This window comes from Dendropsophus ebraccatus, chromosome 12, assembly GCF_027789765.1.
Source record: "Dendropsophus ebraccatus isolate aDenEbr1 chromosome 12, aDenEbr1.pat, whole genome shotgun sequence".
NCBI lineage: Eukaryota > Metazoa > Chordata > Amphibia > Anura > Hylidae > Dendropsophus > Dendropsophus ebraccatus.
Genome location: NC_091465.1, coordinates 52,217,877 through 52,241,366, shown reverse-complemented (window position 1 = coordinate 52,241,366; position 23,490 = coordinate 52,217,877). Strand labels below are relative to the sequence as shown.

At 43.8% G+C, this 23,490-nt stretch overlaps 1 protein-coding gene across 2 annotated transcripts in view; it reads right to left on the bottom strand.

Annotated features, from left to right (window-relative positions):
• The window catches only part of LOC138768583 (synaptotagmin-1-like), a 180,311-nt gene that overhangs the window by 34,901 nt on the left and 121,920 nt on the right, over positions 1-23,490 (bottom strand). For both annotated transcript variants that reach the window (XM_069946511.1, XM_069946512.1), the window contains exons 2-3: positions 23,312-23,478; positions 1,182-1,363 (exon numbers count right to left, since the gene is read on the bottom strand). In XM_069946511.1, the coding sequence (XP_069802612.1) occupies positions 1,182-1,363; positions 23,312-23,471 (342 nt within the window). In that variant the 5' untranslated portion in view covers positions 23,472-23,478. The remainder of the gene's footprint in view (positions 1-1,181; positions 1,364-23,311; positions 23,479-23,490) is intronic.

Genomic DNA, 23,490 nt, shown 5'->3' with positions numbered 1-23,490 from the left:
AAAAGGGGTTACCAGGTACATGGTCCAAATAGGTCAGAAGCCAGAGGATCAAAATCACAGAACAGACTTCAGAATGAATAGCCAGAAGATATAAAAGCCATAGGCACCTGCCAATAGCAGAAGCTTGTTTTACATAGTTCACCTCTACTATCACTGGTTTCTGAGCCCCAACCCTGATTGGCTCAGCATCCAGCAGCACTGATTTCAGTAGTGGGTGGTGAAGGAGATGTGCACCATAGGAACCCAGTGAGGTAAGCATCTCACACAAGTTCCCCCACTGCAAAGCAAGCTGTTTGTAACCAAAACACACTGGCGACTATATAAGTCCTAAAAATAGGACCACTCTCAAATAAGGCATTACTGTAATGTAAAATAACTTTTTTCATTTAAAATAACTTTTGAAACATGTGAAATGTATTGTTTGCGTCAGGTCTCACTGAGAGGACCCACTGCAATCTAGAGACACAGCCAGGGGAAAGATGTGGCCAAACATCTGACTTCTGCTTCATAGACTATAATAAGGTAAAAGACCTGCTTTGATCAATATTTTAAGACTTGTCTGATGAAGTTATTTCAAATGACAGTAACAATTTAACAGAAGATTACCCTGAAGGGCGTTTGAATTTTTTTTTTTATCACACAATAGTTTTACATCATTCAAAAGCTTCCAAAAGAGTCCATCAAGCTTAACCCATAACCCAAACAGCTTGGTAAGGCAAACACCAACTGCCCCATACCAAGGAGAAATGTTTTTTATGACCCCAAATTTGGCAATCAGAATCAACGCCTGGATCAATGTTCTCTAGAAATAAATAGAAGTAACAACAGAATATTATATTTTTTAATGCAGGGCACCCATGCTCCTCCTGTAGTCGTTTATTATAAGTACAATATCTTGTGGCAGAGAGTTCCACAGTCTCACTGCTCTTACAGTAAATAGGCCCCATCTTTGATGATGGTAAAACCTTCTTTCCTTTACACATAGAGGATGGCCCTTTGTCATAGTAACAAATCCATCTTAAGATACGGCTGGTCAGCTTGACATGTATGTAATATTAAGACATCCTAAGATACTTGATGACATAGTTTCTATAAAACCCATAGATCACAGTATACACTTTACTAAGTACTTTAGTGAAGTCTACAGTTGAACACTTGTGAATATGGTATGAATCACTTACCTTATCAATGTAGCTTTTTCCCAAATCCTTCACCTCCTTCATGTTAATTTGGGCCTTGACCTTATCCTTTCCTTTCTTGCCTTTCTTCTTCTTTCCACAACACTTCTTACAGATGCAGAAACAACAGCATAGTAGCAGCAGCCCAGCCACAATGAGAATGGTGGCCAGAGCCCATGGTGGAACTGGTATTAAAAGAAAATACAGAATAAAACAATTCAATAATTGTTCATGAAACATAAACCAGAACAGATCTTGTGCTTTAGATCAGCGGTGAGAACCCTGTCATATTTTTCTAATCTTGTAGAACTAAGTTTCAAGAGTTGATCTCTAGCCAGTAAAAGAGCCACAGCGATTATAAGCTGAATACAGTTTCATCTGCTGCGACTGTTTCATACACAGATATAGACATCACAGCCTGGAACCAGGTAACAGAGATCAATATTACATTTACACTTTGCTTTTTGGCAAATCAAATGAGGCGCAATTATACTATGGTTTGCTTACTTTTTGCTACCCAACTGAGAAAGGCTGGTGATGTTTTTTTAAAGCACAAGAACTGCTTGGAATTATAGTAATAATAGTATTAGTACCATTAGTTACCAGTATGCACAATAGTTATCAAGCGTAAAATAATGCATCTAGTTACTATGGCATTAGGCTTTGTTCACAAACATTACTGTTGTGGTACTGTCACAGTACTGTGAAAGTGCTGGAGAATCATGACAGTACTGCAACATGTGTAAACACAATCTTACTATTTGTTTTGCTGCGAAACTGTCATCAATCAGTAGTTCATGGATCTTATTGTGTGTTTTTATTTAGTCTCTATTTAGTACTCTGAGTGCACAAAGGTGTTTTATGTAGGAAAGCCATGTGTCTAATTGGCCATGTAGCACTGTTCAAAAATACATGAATATTCCTGACAGCTCTGCTAACTAGAACATGGATACATGTTACATGTACAATATTAGGTTTAATCGAACAAAAGAACCTTAGAGGCTAGACTTTATTTTCTTAGGAATCTATTAGGAATAGCACAGCTGAATTTGTCAGTACATCAAAACTAATCTAGTATTTTCACATAAACCACAGGCAGATTTACTATTGCAAATGCACTAGAATTCTGGCACAATTTTAGGCAAAAAACTTATGCTACATTATAAGTTTTCCGTCAAAAATTTAGAACAAATATTAGCAAATTAGCCTATAGTAGTTAAAGGGGTTTTCTCATCAGGCTGATTCGGTTCAGCATTGCTGCGTCTTGCTCTCAGGGTACTAACTCACCTCTCACCGTACCTCTTCAGCGCCGGATCGTGGCTCCAGGATCGACTTTGCTGCCGATGTCATGATGGCAGCTCAGCCAGTCAGTGAGTGGGACGTACACCAGAATTATGTGCACAAGTTTTGACAAAGGATTCTGGTGTAAAGTACTGCAAGCTAACTTATATTTGGTCTAAATTTAAACATGTGCATACTTGGACTCGATTGTCTAGATGCACCAGATTTATCAAACAGCTGGAGCCACGTTGATAAATTTAATGCATTTGAAGACTTTCCTAAGACATGTTAATTCTTTGCACGGAGGGCGTCGGGAGCGGAGGCGTTCAAGCCCTCTCATAGACAGGCTATAGCTCACTGAGACAGGCAGGATTCCTTGGTGGATCTCTCCATGAAAATTACCTAGTGTGAACATAACCAAAGGCTATGGTCACACATAGTATTTATATCAGTCTTTTGGTCAGAATTTTTTCAACCAAAACCAGGAATGGGTTGAAAACACGGAAGATGTGCAAGTCCTTCCAATATAATTTTGCCCTGTCAGTTCCAGTCCTGATTTTGGAAAAAAAGACTGCCCAAAAGACTGACAGAAATACTGTGTGTGAACATAGCCTAGGGGCCCTTTTACACAGAGCGATAATCGTCTGAACGGAGCGATTTAGCTGTTTATCGGTCTGTGTAATAAAGACAACAATCATCCGCTGATCATGTCTTTAGGTCAAGACCTAGAATCATTGTCCGCCAGGCATTCATCTCTATGTGTAATAGCTACACATGACCGATGGCTGATGATTGTAGTATAAATTGATAAAGTTTTTACTTATCTTTCCACATTCCCCTCGCGCCTTCCCCGGTCTCTGCAGATGCAGCTCTGATTTCTGTTCCCTTCTGGTCCAGTCTCTACACTGACAGGCCACTCAGCCAATCACTGGCCGAGACAAGACAGAGGCCAGTGATTGACTGAGCGGCCTGTCAGTGCAGAGACAGAAACAGAAGGCAGAGCTGCAGCTGCAGAGACCGTAAAAGGCCCGAGGACACCTGGGGATGGCCGAGGACATCAGGGCACGTGGTAAGGTAAGTAAGTACTTTATTGTAACAATGTCCATGTAACCCTTGCTGTCTTATAGTCGGCTTGTGTAATTGTTCAGTAAAACAGATTGGCGTTCGTTTACACTTTATGATCAGGCCCTCAAATAGGACCCTAAAGCTGGGTTCACACACAGTATATTTGTCAGTATTTGGTCAGTATTTTGCAACCAAAACCAGGAGTGGATTGAAAACACAGAAAGGCTATATTCACACAATGGTGAAATTGAGTGGATGCCCGCCATATAATGGTAAATAACTGCCATTATTTCAATACAACAGACGTTGTTTTAAAATAACAGCAAATTTTTGCCATTAAATGACGGCCATCCACATAGCTTTTCTGCGTTTTTAATCCACTCCTGGTTTTGGTTGCAATTTGAGGACCACAATTCTGACTAAAATATACTGTGTGTGAACCCAGCCTAAGGCTATATTCACACAACGTATATTTCCGTAAAATCATGGCTGTTGTACAACGGCCGTGATTATTAAGGAAATATACGTTACCTTTCCTTCTATGGGATCCCGGCCAGAACATATACACATAGTATACGTTCCAGCCGTACAGTGTCCATATTAGGACATAGTCAGAAGTCAAAGTCAAGAATCATTTTGACACAAAAGTGACTACTGATTTTGATTACTGACTCTGATTACTGACTTTGATTACTGACTCTGATTACTGACTCTGATTACTGACTCTGACTACTCACTCTGATTACTGACTCTGATTACTGACTACTGACTCTGATTACTGACTCTGATTACTGACTCTGATTACTGACTCTGATTACTGACTCTGATTACTGACTACTGACTCTGATTACTGACTCTGATTACTGACTACTGACTCTGATTACTGACTCTGACTACTCACAAAAGTGACTACTGATTTTGATTACTGACTCTGATAACTGACTCTGACTTCTGATTACTGACTCTGATTACTGACTGATTACTGACTCTGACTACTCACTCTGATTACTGACTCTGATTACTGACTGATTACTGACTGATTACTGACTACTGACTCTGATTACTGACTACTGACTCTGATTACTGACTCTGATTACTGACTCTACTGACTCTGATTACTGACTCTGACTAATGACTCTGATTACTGACTCTGACTTCTGACTAATCACTCTGATTACTGACTGTGATTACTGACTACTCACTCTGATTACTCACTCTGATTACTGACTTTGACTACTCACTCTGATTACTGACTCTGATTATTGACTACTGACTCTGACTACTGACTCTGACTACTGACTCTGATTACTGACTCTGACTACTGACTTTGACTACTGACTCTGACTACTGACTCTGATTACTGACTCTGATTACTGACTCTGACTACTGACTCTGACTACTGACTCTGACTACTTATACCTGACTTCTGATTAAATAATGTGTAATATCTGATCTGTGAAATGTCAGTAGTTAGTAGTCCCCATTCAGTTTTAGTTTCACTTTCACTTCAACTGCCAGGCAGCCCCTAGCTTGCAGTATTCAGGTAAGAAAATGAAGTGATATCTGATGTCTGACTCTGATCTCTGACTTGGTCAGGAGTGAGGAGTCAGTGTGATCTCAGCAGGAGGGGCGGGGCTTCGACCAGAATGGAAGGAGTTGTGTTGACCTTACAAGCAGGAAGTAGGAAGCAGTGAGCTGCTGCACCATTCACTCCTGCAGAAAGAGAGGGAAGGAAGCTGCAATGTCCACAGTAACGTGGGGGAGGACTGGTGTGTGGGGGGTCTGTATACAGGGGGAGAGTACTGGTGTGTAGGGACTGTATACAGGGGGAGAGGACTGGTGTGTGGGGTCTGTATACAGGGGGAGAGGACTGGTGAATAGGGTCTGTATACAGGGGAGAGGACTGATGTGTGTTTGGTCTGTATACAGGGGGAAAGGTCAGGTGTGTGGGGAGTCGACACACACACCAGTCCTCTCCCCTATATACAGACCACCCCCCCCCCCACACACACCAGTCCTCTCCCCTATATACAGCCCCCCCACACACACACACACACACACACCAGCCCTCCCCTATATACAGACCCCCTCACACACACACACACACACACACACACCAGTCCTCTCCCCTGTATACAGACCCCACACACACACACCAGTCCTCTCCCCTGTATACAGACCCCCCACACACCAGTTCTCTCCCCCTATATACAGACCCCACACAGACCAGTCCTCTCCCCCTATATACAGACCCCACACAGACCAGTCCTCTCCCCCTATATACAGACCCCACACAGACCAGTCCTCTCCCCCTATATACAGACCCCACACAGACCAGTCCTCTCCCCCTATATACAGACCCCACACAGACCAGTCCTCTCCCCCTATATACAGACCCCACACAGACCAGTCCTCTCCCCCTATATACAGACCCCACACAGACCAGTCCTCTCCCCCTGTATACAGACCACCCACACACCAGACCTGTCCCCCTGTATACAGACACCACACACCAGTCCTCTCCCCCTGTATACACACCCCACACACCAGTCCTCTCCCCCTGTATACAGACCCCACACACGCCAGTCCTCTCCCCCTGTATACACACCCCACACACCAGTCCTCTCCCCCTGTATACAGACCCCACACACCAGTCCTCTCCCCTGTACACAGACCCCACACACCAGTCCTCTCCCCCTGTATACAGACCCCACACACCAGTCCTCTCCCCCTGTAAGTACGGGCGCAGATCCAGATGGACATATGAAGTTAATTAAAATAAATTTATTGTATAAAAACATTCATACTTACCCTGGTTTGGAGAGGAGGTCGTTTATCTTGCTTTGAAATACCCATCTTGGATGGTTTACCTGGGAGTGGCAGCGGTCTAAGCCCATGAGTTTGTTGAGTGTTGTGCCTCTCCATTGCACAACCGCATCAGGTGAGAGTCTTATATACTATCCTCTCACCGCTCGTTCATATCTCCTGATCTGTGCTATGGAGCGCTGTTCTATTTTTCCTTCTTAGTAATCACTATCAATGGCTGCACTCTGTCCCCTGTCCCTCAAGTCCGCTGCCTCGGGGTCACCTTTGACTCTGCCCTGTCCTTTAAACCCCAAATTCAAGCCCTGACCACCTACTGCCGCCTTTACCTCAAAAACATTTCCAAAATCCGATCTTTTTTCACCCCTGACTCTACCAAACTGCTGGTCCATGCTCTCATTATTTCCCGCTTGGACTACTGTAACATCCTCCTCTCTGGCCTTCCATCTAACTCCCTTGCTCCCGACCAGTCTATCCTAAACTCTGCCGCCCGACTAATCCACCTTTCCCCTCGCTTTGCCTCTGCCTCTCCCCATTGCCCAACGTATTCACTTTAAATTGTTGACCATGACATACAAGGCCATCCACAACCTGTCCCCTCCGTACATCTCTGACCTGATATCCTGCTACCGTTCCTTACGCAACCTTCGATCTTCCAGTGACCTCCGTCTCCGCTCCCTCCTTGTTCGTACCTCGCACAACCGCCTCCAAGACTTTCCCCGAGCCTCCCCCATACTCTGGAACTCGCTACCCCGACACATCCGGCTCTCATCCACCATCAAGTCCTTCAAAAGTAACCTGAAAACCCATCTCTTCAAACTAGGCTACAACATACAATAACTCTGCATCACACTTGACTGGCTGCACTTTACCTGATGTTTCTCTCCCTATACCCTATAGATTGTGAGCCCTCGCGGGCAGGGTCCTCTTCCCCCATGTATCAGCCTGTCTTTTGCCTTCATGTAATGTGTTTTGATCTTGTATTGTTCAGCTTGTTACCCCTATCTATTGTATAGCGCTCTGGAATTAAGGGCGCTTTATAAATAAATAAATAATAATAAAAATCAGTGGACATAACCCTAAGCCAACCCCCAACCCTAACCCTAATACTAAACGCTCGGATTAGGGTCGGGGGTCAGGCAGGGTCTGATTTTGACTGATAGGAAGCCTGGAGTGGAGCAGCCAATGAAATCCGACCGGGGCGGGGCTTGCCTGGGAGATGTGTGCGCGCACCCAGTGAGGTCCCTTTGCGGTATGGGATTTAGTCACTACCCTGCACTATTCACTCCTGCAGAAACAGATGGAAGGAAGCTCCAATATCCACAGTAACATGGGGGGGTACAGGGGGGAGGACTGGTGTGTGTGGGGTCTGTATACAGGGGGAGAGGACTGGTGTGTGGGGTCTTTATACAGGGGGAGAGTACTGGTGTGTGGGGTCTGTATACAGGGGGAGAGGACTGGTGTGTGGTGTCTGTATACAGGGGAGAGGACTGGTGTGTGTGGGGTCTGTATACAGGGGGAGAGGACTGGTGTGTGGTGTCTGTATACAGGGGAGAGGACTGGTGTGTGGGGTCTTTATGCAGGGGAGAGTACTGGTGTGTGGGGTCTGTATACAGGGGAGAGGACTGGTGTGTGGGGGGTCTGTATACAGGGTGAGAGGACTGGTTTGTGGGGTCTGTATACAGGAGGAGAGGACTGGTGTGTGGGGGTCTGTATACAGGGGGAGAGGACTGGTGTGTGGGGTCTGTATACAGGGGAGAGGACTGGTGTGTGGGGTCTGTATACAGGGGAGAAGACTGGTGTGTGGGGGGTCTGTATACAGGGGGAGAGGACTGGTGTGTGGGGGTCTGTATATAGGGGGAGAGGACTGGTGTGTGGTGTCTGTATACAGGGGGATAGGACTGTTGTGTGGGGTCTGTATACAGGGGAGAGGACTGGTGTGTGGGGTCTTTATACAGGGGGAGAGTACTGGTGTGTGGGGTCTGTATACAGGGGGAGAGGACTGGTGTGTGGTGTCTGTATACAGGGGAGAGGACTGGTGTGTGGGGTCTTTATGCAGGGGAGAGTACTGGTGTGTGGGGTCTGTATACAGGGGAGAGGACTGGTGTGTGGGGGGTCTGTATACAGGGTGAGAGGACTGGTTTGTGGGGTCTGTATACAGGAGGAGAGGACTGGTGTGTGGGGGTCTGTATACAGGGGGAGAGGACTGGTGTGTGGGGTCTGTATACAGGGGAGAGGACTGGTGTGTGGGGTCTGTATACAGGGGAGAAGACTGGTGTGTGGGGGGTCTGTATACAGGGGGAGAGGACTGGTGTGTGGGGGTCTGTATATAGGGGGAGAGGACTGGTGTGTGGTGTCTGTATACAGGGGGATAGGACTGTTGTGTGGGGTCTGTATACAGGGGAGAGGACTGGTTTGTGGGGTCTGTATACAGGAGGAGAGGACTGGTGTGTGGGGGTCTGTATACAGGGGGAGAGGACTGGTGTGTGGGGTCTGTATACAGGGGGAGAGGACTGGTGTGGGGGGTCTGTATACAGGGGGAGAGGACTGGTGTGTGGGGTCTGTATACAGGGGGAGAGGACTGGTGTATGGGGTCTGTGTACAGGGGAGAGGACTGGTGTGTGGGGTGTGTATACAGGGGGAGAGGACTGGTGTGTGGGGTCTGTATACAGGGGGAGAGGACTGGTGTGTGGGGTCTGTATACAGGGGGAGAGGACTGGTGTGTGGGGTGTGTATACAGGGGGAGAGGACTGGTGTGTGTGGGGTGTGTATACAGGGGGAGAGGACTGGTGTGTGGGGTGTGTATACAGGGGGAGAGGACTGGTGTGTGTGGGGTCTGTATACAGGGGGAGAGGACTGGTGTGTGGGGTGTGTATACAGGGGGAGAGGACTGGTGTGTGTGGGTTCTGTATACAGGGGGAGAGGACTGGTGTGTGTGCTCTGTATACAGGGGAGAGGACTGGTGTGGGGTCTGTCTACAGGGAAGAGGACAGGTGTGTGGGGCCTGTATACAGGGGGAGAGGACTGGTGTGTGGGGTCTGTATACAGAGGAAAGGACTGGTGTGTGGGGTCTGTATACAGGGGGAGAGGAGTGGTGTGTGGGGTCTGTATACAGTGGGAGAGGACTGGTGTGGTGTCTGTATACAGGGGGAGAGGACTGGTGTGTGGGTGGTCTGTATACAGGGGGACAGGTCTGGTGTGTGGGGTCTGTATACAGGGGAAGAGGACTGGTGTGTGGGGTCTGTATACAGTGGGAGAGGACTGGTGTGTGGGGTCTGTGTGCAGGGGAGAGGACTGGTGTGTGGGGTCTGTATACAGGGGGAGAGGACTGGTCTGTGTGGGGTCTGTATATAGGGGGAGAGGACTGGTCTGTGTGGGGTCTGTATATAGGGGGAGAGGACTGGTCTGTGTGGGGTCTGTATATAGGGGGAGAGGACTGGTCTGTGTGGGGTCTGTATACAGGGGGAGAGGACTGGTGTGTGTGTGTGTGGGGGGGGTTCTATATACAGGGGTAGAGGACTGGTGTGTGTGTGGGGTCTGTATACAGGGGGAGAGGACTGGTGTGTGGGGGGTCTGTATACAGGGGGAGAGGACTGGTGTGTGGGGGGTCTGTATACAGGGGAGAGGACTGGTGTGTGTGTGTGTGTGGGGTCTGTATACAGGGGAGAGGACTGGTGTGTGTGTGTGTGTGAGGGGGTCTGTATATAGGGGAGAGGGCTGGTGTTTGTGTGTGTGTGTGGGGGGGCTGTATATAGGGGAGAGGACTGGTGTGTGTGTGTGTGTGTGTGTGTGGGGGGGGGGGGGTCTGTATATAGGGGAGAGGACTGGTGTGTGTGTCGACTCCCCACACACCAGACCTTTCCCCCTGTATACAGACCAAACACACATCAGTCCTCTCCCCTGTATACAGACCCTACTCACCAGTCCTCTCCCCCTGTATACAGACCCCCCACACACCAGTACTCTCCCCCTGTATACAGACCCCACACACCAGTCCTCTCCCCCTATATACAGTCCCTACACACCAGTCCTCTCCCCCTGTATACAGATCCCACACACCAGTCCTCTCCCCCTGTATACAGATCCCACACACCAGTCCTCTCCCCCTGTATACAGACCCCCCACACACCAGTACTCTCCCCCTGTTTACAGACCCCCATACACCAGTCCTCCCCCATGTTACTGTGGACATTGCAGCTTCCTTCCCTCTCTTTCTGCAGGAGTGAATGGTGCAGCAGCTCACTGCTTCCTACTTCCTGCTTGTAAGGTCAACACAACTCCTTCCATTCTGGTCGAAGCCCCGCCCCTCCTGCTGAGATCACACTGACTCCTCACTCCTGACCAAGTCAGAGATCAGAGTCAGAGATCAGATATCACTTCATTTTCTTACCTGAATACTGCAAGCTAGGGGCTGCCTGGCAGTTGAAGTGAAAGTGAAACTAAAACTGAATGGGGACTACTAACTACTGACATTTCACAGATCAGATATTACACATTATTTAATCAGAAGTCAGGTATAAGTAGTCAGTGTCAGTAGTCAGTGTCAGTAATCAGAGTCAGTAATCAGAGTCAGTAGTCAGAGTCAGTAGTCAGTCAGTAGTCAGAGTCAGTTATCAGAGTCAGTAGTCAATAATCAGAGTCAGTAATCAGAGTGAGAAGTCAGAGTCAGTAATCAGAGTGAGTAATCAGAGTGAGTAGTCAGTAATCAGAGTGAGTAGTTAGTAATCAGAGTCAGTAATCAGAGTCAGTAATCAGAATCAGTAGTCAGAGTCAGTAGTCAGAGTCAGTAATCAGAGTGAATAGTCAGAGTCAGTAATCAGAGTCAGTAATCAGAGTCAGTAATCAGAGTCAGTAGTCAGTAATCAGAGTCAGTAGTCAGAGTCAGTAATCAGAGTCAGTAATCAGAGTCAGTAATCAGAGTCAGTAGTCAGTAATCAGAGTGAGTAGTCAGAGTCAGTAATCAGAGTCAGTAATCAGAGTCAGTAATCAGAAGTCAGAGTCAGTTATCAGAGTCAGTAATCAAAATCAGTAGTCACTTTTGTGTCAAAATGATTCTTGACTTTGACTTCTGACTATGTCCTAATATGGACACTGTACAGCCGTGATCCCCAGCAGTGCCGTGAATAACTGACATTTATTTCATTGAATAGCGGCCGTAGAAAACTATGTCAGTGCACACTGTTGAGCGAGCGGCTCCGGAAGCTTGCTCCACAGTGTGCAGTGGAGAGTTCTGATGCGGGCATGCACGGATGCGCATCAGAACTCTGCGGCCATAGAGATCATCCGGACGGTACTGCAGTGATGATCTTTTGAGAGACTAGCCGTTCTGTGACCCGCCCGGGTCATGGAACGGCCGATCTCTTACGATGTGTGCGCATAGCCTAACACTGCAACAGCATAAAGGAACGTTTTGTAGCGTAGTGAACCACAGACAGCTAAATAAAAAGTAGTATGTGTCTCCTTTCTTTAAAACCTATGTAACACTGGTACTGAATTTCCAGGTGACAGATTTCCCTTCTCTGTGTCTCTATAGAACCTACAGATGGCTGCAGAAATGAGGGGCCAACAATGTCTCATCAGCAAACTCTGCAGTGGTCAGTACAAATAATCAGGACTTGGGCCAGATAGAGAATGAATGAAATCACAAGTATTTCATTCAGAAGACATTGCATGTGCGTCACTATCTTTATTAAGGTGCTGTCACCTCGTCTGACATGTCTGTTTTGGTACAGTAAATCCTTCACTGTCAGTGTGTATGGACGTAGCCCCTTTGACAAGGGGGGTCGACATTTATTGAATTTCTTCATACAAGTAGAGGGAAGAATGTGTAGGCTGGCAGGGGCGCGGAGGTGGTACCATTCTCTACATCTGTAAGACCCCCTACATAATAATAAGCTGTAAAACACGAGAAGGTTCAGTGCTATAAATGTGTTTAGATTCCAGGGAATTCACTACATTACATTTGAACAAACTTGGCTGTGAAGTATTAGAGCCATGTAAGTTATCAGCCTCGGGATATAGACAAGGATGTTACCATTCACTGACAACAAACAGATGTTTGAAATAATGAGGAACTGGAATGTAACATCACATTTCAGTATGTATCAAAACCTTTACAAATCCCCTGGCAATATGAAGCTCAGAGCTGCAGTTGGACTACACTGGCTCCAAGGCCAAATAGTAAATCTGTAGTCAGAAACTCCTATGTATTGTTGTAGTAATCTAGTGTACATGAATACATTCTAGACAATGCCATAGTAACATTTCAGTTACTATGTGAGGCCATTAACCAGCCCTGGATTACACAGTTGATGCTGCTCTGTCTGCTTGGCTGCTTTGAAGTAAATGTGATTTTTGGTTATTTTCACTTCAGGGAGCTGCCTTAGGTTTACTGCAGCCTGTGTCACCTCTACACATACACTTTAATAGACCAAGTGATCTTTAGCTCAGACAAGGCCAAAGCTCATAATTGCTGCTTTAGTAGGACACAGCCTCATGTAAAGGTCAATGCACAAATATCTTCTGCTCACTACCTTCTGTGGTCTTTTGTGAAAGTCTTTACACTATGAATATATACTACTCACAAAAAGTTAGGGATATCTGGCTTGAGGGCAAAATGTATGAAAAACGTAAAAGGTTTACGCTACAGTGATAATATATCATAAAAGTAGGACATGTGAGTAGAAGCATGCAGTGGTGATTTCCTAATCTCATAAAAGCCAAACAGTGGTGGGTATACCCCAACAAAAAATGTCAGTGTCTCAATAACTTGTCCTGCATCAATTACAGCCTGACGACATCTGACGATTTATTGTCTGCTGAGGCATGGCATCCCACTCTTTTTGAAGGGCGGCCCTCAGGTCATTGAGGTTCTGGGCTACAGAGCTACAAGCCTCTACACGCTAATAGGTTTTCTTTAGGATTCAGGTCTGAAGAAAGTGCAGGCCACATGAGGTACCCCAGTCTCCAGCAGGTTCCCTGAGGTTATGCTCACACATAGCATTAAATTGTGTTAACATTCAATTCCTGGTAAAATAGCACTATCTTTGTCGCAATTTTAATGGAGTTATGACAAAAATAGCACTATTGTACTGCGATCGCGCAATTCACACCAAAATAGTGCAAATTAAGGCTACTTAAACATTAATTAAACTCTATTTGTGAACATAGCCCAATGATACAAAGATGTGCAAGGGCATTGGGTTGATGTGACTGCGTTAGAATCAATGGAACCCTATCATAGAGGGGCTAGGGTTTCCTCCCACTAAGGGTGGGTCGGCCCGCCTCCAGTGCTTCAGCCTGGGTCTGGTGGTACAGTCACTTTAATACATTGTTTAAGAGGAGAAAATTTCCATTGCATGTGTCTACTTAGATGCCCCACTTTCATGATATAATATCACTGTGGCGTGAACGATTTCCATAAATTTCACCTGCAAGCCATACATCCCTATCTTTTTGTGAGTAATGTATGTATCCAAAATAAGTGTTACACTGATGTTGTTTCATTGAAAAAGAATAAAGAAAAGATAAAAATTGTTGTCTTCTGACAAATTTACTAAAGGTGTGCAACACAACCCAACAAAAACAGACCAACCCATCATTTTTGTCCAAAAACCTGCCAAGTGGGCATGTTGTGGGTGTGTCCTTTAAAAAACTGCACATTTATGAAGCCACCCATCATTTTTGGATGGGTTTTCTATTCTAAAAAACAGCCACTTCTAGTGTGGTCGCATCGTTGGGTTTTAGTTTTGTCCTGTAAAAAATCCTTCACATCTACTAAGGCATGCACCACATTAATGAATTTAACATGAAAAAACTGACACAAGTATAACGGCTTAAAATTGACACATTGTTAGTAAATGAGGCCCATCCACTCTACCAGATCTGAAATGAGGCAGAGCACATAAATATTGCAGTCCCAATATATATATATATATATATATATATATATATATATATATGGACAACTAGGATATTACATGGTCTGGTTTGATTCATTTTGATAGCTCTTGCCACTTTCTCTTTTAAAAACATGGTAATATAAGTCACTATGTATCATCTGGAAAAACAGTGCTATAAGATCCTGGTGGGTGGGTGACATTTCATGTTCCACATCACAGATGTTCCTGAGCAAGTGACGTGTGAGCCGTATCATTTTTGTTGAATGTTACCAATTAATTCAGGTGTTAGCAAAACATCCTGTTTTTATCACAGGAAAATATATGTAGCTGGCATGTGAATGTAACCATGATGTCATTGTCTGTCGTCATTATGCTAATTATCTGTGTGATACTTCAGTCATGTCATAAATGAGGTTCTTTTTATTTCAGAGTTCTGGCTATTTAGGAATGGCATATCCCTATATCAATTCACATCCAGGTTAGTATTTCTCTTCAGCAGCCCTGTAATTAAAATCTGGCCACCAGAGAATATTTAAGGTCGACCAGTCAGCGTTTTTTTTTTTTTTCTAAGTGGCTAAGCAGGGCTATGTTTACACATAGGGGAAGATTTATCAAAGATGGTGTAAAGTGAAACTGGCTCAGTTGACCCTAGCAACCATTTAGATTCCACCTTTCAATTTCCAAAGAGTCTGTGAGGAATAAAAGGTGGAATCTGATTGGTTACTAGGGGCAACTGAGCCAGTTTCACTTTACACCATCTTTGATAAATCTCCCCCAATGCGTTTAATTAGTGTCTAGTGTCATTTAGCACTATTTTTGCACAAATTGTGAAATTCACTGTAAAATACTGTAGCAATTGTGACAAAAATAGGGATATTTCCCATAGCCTTAAGGCAGTGTACAATAACTTAATAAGTGTATGGCGAAATTAAGAAACTTCTCTTTTTGTTTTCCTTTTTCCCTTTGGTTGACCCTACCAGATTTGAAAGCAATAGGGTTTCTTGGATCAGTGGTCTCGCTTTATGTCAGGTCAAGTAACTAATCATTTCAAGGTACTGACTTTCTTTTAAGACTTTATTAACAATTCAATGGAGAAATTTAAATTTAAAAAATTAGAATTCTTATTATAAAAGAGTTTGGGTTTCTAAGAGGAAAAGTTGTTTTTTTCTGTCCTCCAGGGAAGGGGGATTGGGACAGTTGATGGATGGAGGGTAGAAAGTAAAAGAAGTCCTACCTAAATACACCCTATTGCCCCATATTAGGTGCTATGGTTATTATTTGATTTGGCAGATGATCACTCCATGTAATAAAGACTGAAAAAACGATCATCGGCTGATCGTTGTCTTTCAATGTGTTGAAAAATTATCAGCTGCCGACCGTGCATCACTAAGTGTTATAGCAATGCACGGCCAATGGCTGATGACTGTGTAAAAAAAATAAAACTAAACATTATACATACATGTCCTTGCTCCCTATTGTTCTTCTAGCTTCTGCCCACTGCCCGCAGACACCGCTGGAGCTTCAGAGCCAATCACTGGCTGAGACGGGACAGCGCTGCAGCCCTGCTGGAACTCTGAAGTTCCAGCGGTGGCTGCGTGTCCAGGCACAAGCTTTTAGAACACTGGCGAGCATGGTATGTTTAAGGTTTAATATTTTAGAGGTAAGGGCTGCATGGAAATCGCTAATGATGTAACTGCATGATATTCAAGCTGTGTATTAGTGTAAGCGAATTGCGATCTAGCAGATCAGTGCTCACTTATCCAACATATCAGGTTAGGCATCAGGCTGTGTAATAGGGGCTTATATGGTAAATCTATATTGTGGAAATTTTGTAATTATATTAGATAGATGTATTGAGATTTCTGTATATGTTTCTTGTATCCCTCATTTTAAGATTTTAATGGTTGTTATGTAAACACTTTTTTCCATATATTCTTTTTTTTTTTTAACATATAACCTTTAGCACCTTCATGCACTTTAGCAGCGAAGTCTTCTTGGGGCATTCCCCTGGGCTGCAAAATCCCAGCAATGCTTAGCTCCTTTTCTCCTAAGACCACTATGCCTCTGTTTAGATTGATAAGCCAAACATTGCTGGGCTTTTGCAGTCCAGGGGAATGCCCCCAGGATATATCTCTCATTTGCATGAAACCCCTAAAAGTTATATCTCAGCATGGAACAATGGATTGAAATAGATCTCCTGATTCACAGTAAGAAGCTTTACTGTACACTGCCTTCATGTTAGTCACACTGCTCACAGGCCCTCTTTAAAGGGTTATTCAGTTCCACATAATGATGGCTTCTCTTTTGGCTATGCCATACATATCTTATTGGGAGGGTGCCAACACCCAGGACCAACGCTAATCAGTTGCTTTGCAGGGCTGCCATGGCCAGATCTGCAGTGTGAACAGGGCCAGAAACAGCTTCATTCACTGCATAGTGGCCATGCCTGGTTACTGCAGCTCAGTTCTCTTTGCAGTGAATGGGAGCTGAGCTGCAGTAGCATGGCTGAATAAAGAGATATTCGCTATTGCTCTCTCCAGCTCTTATGTCTTCCTGCTTGTTTATGTACTGCAATTAGGGGGGCTAACTACACGGGAACTACCTACAGTGCCGACACCTACATGGGGGAAAGTACTTAACTACCATATGAGTACACAGAGGTAGTCTAACTACTATATGGATGCACAGGGCCTAACTACTACATGCATGATCTCTTTAGATCCTAGCCCTGGTACACTTGTGCACAGAGTATACCATCCACCACAACCTCACAAAACAACTGACCTAGGAGTCAGGATCCACTAATCCAATACTGACAACCTTTCCTACAAATTATTATGCAAAAAGTGTTTAGGAGTGATAAGGTAAGATTTTTTTTGTTTGTCAGTTAAACTCATTGATGGTGATGTGTGCCAGGGCTCTTTATATCACTGAAAGCAATTGCAGACACCTGTGCTAATTCGTTTGGCAGATGTGTCCAATTAAAGGCAAGACTACTTAAGAAGGCTGTCCCACATTATAAAGCAGCCTACATTTTGAGCCAAAATGGGAAAGAAAAAGGATCTGTCGGCTGCTGAGAAGCAACAAATTGTGGAGTGTTTAGGTCAAGGCATGACTACAATCAACATTGCCAATACACTTCATTGTGATCATCGCAGGGTTCTTCAGAGGTGTGCAGCTGTGCGTAAGCCATCCTGTCCACCTCCTCTATCCACTGCACACAAGCAGAAACAGCTCCGTTGAGCCAAACAATACATGAAGACTGACTTCAAAACAGTTTCACCGATGAGTGTTGTGCAACGCTCGATGGTCCAGATGGATGAAGTGGAGGATGGCTGGTTGATGGACACCCCATGCAAACACGGCTACAGTGCCAACAAGGAGGAGGTGGAGTAATGTTTTGGGCTGGAATCATGGGGAGAGAGATTGTTGGCCCCTTTAGGATCCCTAAAGGGGTAAAGATGAACTCTATAATGTATCTGCGGTTTCTCAAACAGCACTTCCTGCCATGGTTCAAGAAGAAGAACCGTGCATTCCGCAGCAAAATCATTTCCATGCATGATAATGCACCGTCTCATGCTGCAAATAACACATCTGCATCTCTGGCTGCTATGGGCATAAAAGGGGACAAACTTAGGGTGGGTTCAGACTACGGAATTCTTGTGTGGCCCCCATGCTCCCCTGACCTCAACCCCATTGAGAACCTCTGGAGCATCATCAAAAGGAGTGTCTAAGATGGAGGGAGGCAGTTCACTTCTAAGCAACAGCTCTAGGAGGGTATTCTGTCCTCATGCAAAACAATTGAAGCAGAAACCATCCAAAAACTGACAAATTCAATGGACGAGAGTTCAGAAGCTCCTTTCCAACAAGGGGTCCTATGTGCAAGTAACATCACCTAGAATACATTTTTGACTTGAAAACTGTTTGAATTCAGTCTGTAATAATCTGCTTATGCTTATAATGTCACAAATGACCATTTTTTTTGTTCTTAATACAAATGAAAAGGTTAAAAATTATGCTGTGCATAATAATTAAGAACATGCAGTTTGAGTGCATTTTGAGTTTTTTTTTTTTTAAATATACTTTTATCTAAGGCAGTTTCTTCAAAAACCTTTCAATTATACTCAAATAGTTGATGACTGGAAAATAACAATGACTGCAATTCATATAGGTAATTTTGGAAAATATGAGAAAATATTATTTGCAAAATAATTTGGAACCCAAAAGACAGGCCATCAAAATGTGAAATTGGTAAAACCATCAGAACAGCATGTAAAAATTCTATATGACAACCAGCAACCTAGAAACACATAAAAGGTAAGAAAACACAGAATGATGGTGATAAAGACTATTCTGGAGATGGGTAAGGTGGTATGAACACTTACCTTTCCTGGCATGATCTTAATGTTACAGGATGAAAGCAAACAAAGAAGGAATGGAAAATGCATAAATGAACAGATGAAACAATGAAATGGAGTGACACAAAACAGAACTGAAGCCAAACAGAATGTCATAACTACATCCATAAGGAAAAAAAATTGCAGAATCTTGAATATTTAAGGATAATTTAAAATATTAATTACTAAAATATAGGTTTTTTAAAAATATACTTGTTCTACTCATTTTGCACCTACTGTTCTGAGGCTCTGATATCTGTGTTGCTCAACCTGCAGTATGCATAATCCCAGGTGGTATACGCTGCAAGCAAGGGTATGCGCTGGCTGGGCATCACTGCCTTCAACTTACTGTATCTGCATCGTCAGGATAGAAAAGTAGCTTTTGGGTGGAGTGTGTACATTTTATGAATTTATTATTAAGTAAGGCTACCTGCACCATATATACTTACAGGGAGCATATCTACCTAAAGCAAGCACAGTTTCTGGCTACAGGGGGCATATCTGTCTATGGAAGGCAGTCTTTTGGCTGCTAAGGGCATATCTAGCTACAGGGGGCATATCTACCTAAAGCAAGCACAGTTTCTGGCTACATTGGGCATACTGTATCTGTCTATGGAAGGCAGTGTTTTGGCTACTAAGGGCATATCTAGCTACAAGGGACACGGTTTCTGGCTACATGGGGCATATACAGCTACAGAGGGGCATTGTGACTGGCTATGGGGCATTGTTAATGGCTATAGTGGGCATATTTAGATACAGGGGCAACATTTCTGGATAACCCTAACCCATAGCTGCAGTGTGAGCTTGGGCTTATTTCATCAACATTTATAATGGATCACTTCCCTGCGAGAACTTAGTTGGACATCTTATCACTTACACTACAATATATCATACTGTGTCAGAGTTTTAAGAGATCTACAGGAGATCTGGCAATTGATTTCTTAGAGAGTATCTTCTTTGATATGCTACATGACCACCTTCTCATTGGAAAAACTTGATCCAATAGGGCGGCTATCAAGATGTTTTAATTTTCATGGTATCATTTTCCTTTTTGTTTCCTAAATAAAAGGGTGTCCCCAGACTTTTGACTCTCTCTGCATAAAGAATCGAGCAATGCTCCTGCTGGCCCAGTACACAATGACACATTTTTTTGTCTCTGACAGATTGGTATTTAATAGAGATGAGCGAACCTCGAGCATGCTCGAGTTGATCCGAACCCGAACTTTCGGCATTTGATTAGCGGTGGCTGCTGAAGTTGGATAAAGCCCTAAGGCTATGTGGAAATCATGGATATAGTCATTGACTGTATCCAGGTTTTCCAGACAACCTTAGAGCGTTATCCAAGTTCAGCAGCCCCAGCTAATCAAATACCGAACGTTAGGGTTCGGATCGACTCGAACCCGAACCCGGTTCGCTCATCTCTATTATTTAAGTACAATGTCCTGATGTGTCATTATTTAGGGTCTGGAGGTCTGGTTATTTGTGGCTGAATAAGTAAGCTGATTCTTTTGCCTCCGGTCTTGATAGTTTCATTGAATAGTCAGACTTTGCTCCTGTGCAGCAGAAAATGGAGAAGAAAATGTTTTCTTCTTATTTTTCTTACTTTTACTCCGCTATCTATAATTAAACTATAACAATCCTCCTTTAAACAGTTATTTCTTCATAATATTCCTGGAAAAATATAATTGCCTGATCCTCCCAGCCCAGCTCCTGTAGTTAATGTAATTGCATCAATGCTAGGATTATTGTGAAATCAGGGCCATTTTGCTGGTGCTTATGCTATTTTCTAGGATAATTTCCTTCCAGCTTCATGAAAAATTGTCTGAGCAGTAGTTTATTCTTTTGTGATTATAACTGGATCCATCAATCTCAGTCTAGCTTATTGATAACTCATTTAGCACTGATACACCATACACAGTCATAATGGAATTGTCTACAGGCACATTCAGCACAATACTTCTTACTCTGTGGCCATCTAGTTTTTGCTGCCATTTTTGTGCCATTTATTTGTAAAAATCTCAAGAAAATGTTCAAAAGCAAAATCACTGTACAAACAGCCACAGCAGTATTGGAACTAAGCCTATTGCCACATAACCAAGGTGTTTTGCCTGGTGTCCCAGGTGAGGGATTGCTGCTTGTAATGGTTATATTTAGAGAAGAGAAAAAAAAATCCTTCAAATGTGTTGTCGGCATTTCTATAATAAAAACCAATTTCTTAATCCCAATATCTGAATCTTTCTTGCGGGCTTCATCTCTGTGATGAGTGTGTGCCCATGAATCCACCAACTTTGCATTCCTACTGAGACTTCATTGGTAATTTCGACCATCCCATATTAGGTAGCAGGGAAGCAGTCATGGTTCTTAGGTATTACGTATTTGTTTCTTTAAGTTGACTGATGTCATAGTTAAAGGGTACCAATCAGCCCCAGTTCCCTGCATCACTGTATAAAGCTGCTATGCAGCCCATGGCACATACCGGTCGCAGCTGCAGCAGCTTTATACCCAAGAAAATGAAGTTTAATCTCCACGTGCGTGGCAAGGAGAGGAGCATCAGGTAGTCATCTAGGCGGCTGCCCACCCGTGTCTAGTCACCGCTCTTTGCCTGTCAGTGTGCTTGGTGGGGATCATTGACAGCGAGAGGTGGCAGTAATAGGCCTCTCTGCCTGTCACACATCCCCGTTGAGCTTGCTGACAGGCAGAGGGCAGTGACTAGACACAGGCGGAGAGCCGCCCAGATGACTACCTCCCGCTTCTCTTGCTGCCGTATGTGGAGGGATTAAATTTTATTTTCTTGGGTATATAGGCGATAAGTTCCGCAAGCTGCACAAAATATACAGTATAAAGACTGTGCTCTAGGGAAATAAATCAGCCAATTTTGGCTGATTGGTTCCCTTTAAGCTTAGTTACTGCATCTGATGTACAGACATGAGTAATATGAGTACTGCACATCAGAAAAAGAAGAAGCATGGTATGAGGAGGCTGGGCTCCTGTGTACCTGTGACTGTAGGGGCATACATAGTTGTAACTCCTTGGGGCACTGTGGATGTACTAAGGGGATCTGTGCCTGTCATGTGTGTCTGGATTGCCTGGTGGCATTGTAGTTCGATCTGCAGGAGCAAATGTGCTTGCCATAGGGGGCCTAGACTGTTGCAAATGAAACTCCTGCTATGCATTGTGGCTAAAGTGCTGGTATCTATATCTTATATTGGGGCACAAATAGCTGATCTCTGGGGGGAAGGGGGGCATCATGGGGCCATCAGTGTCTGCTATGGGGCACTTATGTCACTAGAACTCTCATGGGCATATGTGGCTGTCACAGGGCAATCAGTGACTGTCACAGAGTGAATGCACTGCAAATATTTTTGGCTTTCCAGCTGTGTGACCTGACAGCCTTTGGCCGTCTAGGCATGTTAGGAGGTGAAGTTTTGTCTCAGCTGAAAAGCTACATGTTGAGGGTCAGTGCTTTACACAGAGATGAAATGTAGCATGGCTGGATAAAGATATATCATTTATATGAATTGTATATACGTCTATGTGAAATGTTTCAAATTAGGTAGGTATAAATTATATATTGCTATTAGGTAGGTACAAATTATATATTGATATTAGGTAGGTACAAATTATATAAATTATACATTTTCTGTATATATATATATATATATATATATATATATATATATATATAGGACAAAGCAAGTATCAACCCATGTCTTCAGTTCTCAAATTTTTCTTCCTAATAAGCATTCATCCCTCAATTACGATATAATCCTCATATCCCCCCTCACCTGCTATGTATTATTAAAAAGGAGAAAGAGATAAGGGTGAATGGAACAGGATGGCGAAGCTTAGAACATGTGTGTATCGCCAACATCAATTGTTAATGAACGGAGATCATTCAAATCAGTTCTCAGTAGAAGCCATATTAACTGGGAATGTATTGCTGAATTATTAAAAGCACAGAGCTTGTCTGGCTTGATACATCTGCAGAGTATTTTACTCACTAAGCCAAGTAGCTGATGCATGACACAGGGCTGCGATCTGTTTCCCTATTAGGACATGTTGGGAGTTGTACTTTTCCAGTTGGAGAGTCACATTTTAGAAGAAGAAAGCTCCTACAGTAGGCTCCAATTCAAAACCCCTAAGAAGGCTGTCATCTACATTATACCATTTATAACATGGTACCTTCTTATGTCCCAATAGGCACCAGGGGCCCAGGTGTGACTGCTACCTCTGCACCACCTATAGCTGCACTGCTGATACAAAGTGGAACCCATTCTTTTGGGACCTATATCTTAATACCATAGGATGTGCACTACATGATAAATATAATACAAGCTACTGCTTCCAGAAAAACATATTACCATTTCATTGGAGAGCTTTAAAGTTACTTAACTAACGCCATGGCCTTCCTTTCCCATGTACCCTTTCAGTAACCTTTTGGCACAGTTGCCAGCGTAGACTTCGTGATTAATGTTCCCTCACAATCATTATTTCCTTTGAAGTTATATAGCCGTAACAATTCAATGTGACAATCTCTCCTGCAGGACAAATGGAGATGCATTGATTCATACAGCTCACGGAGGACCACGTCTGTCACAGGCTAAACATTTTTTTTTTAGCTGTTACTTTTCTTAGCAGAAAAAAAGAACCCAATACATTGTCTTACTTGGTAGTTTGCTGAGTTCATTCATAAATTTGTCCTTCATATCGGAGAAGACATTGTGCTTGGACGATATATCCGTGCCATTTTGGTGGGGCTCTGGCAAGGCCGTTGTGTGCGTTGTCTGCTCGGATGCATACTCTGCAGATCTACGCTCCTGGCTCATTGTTGAGCTGTAGAAAGAA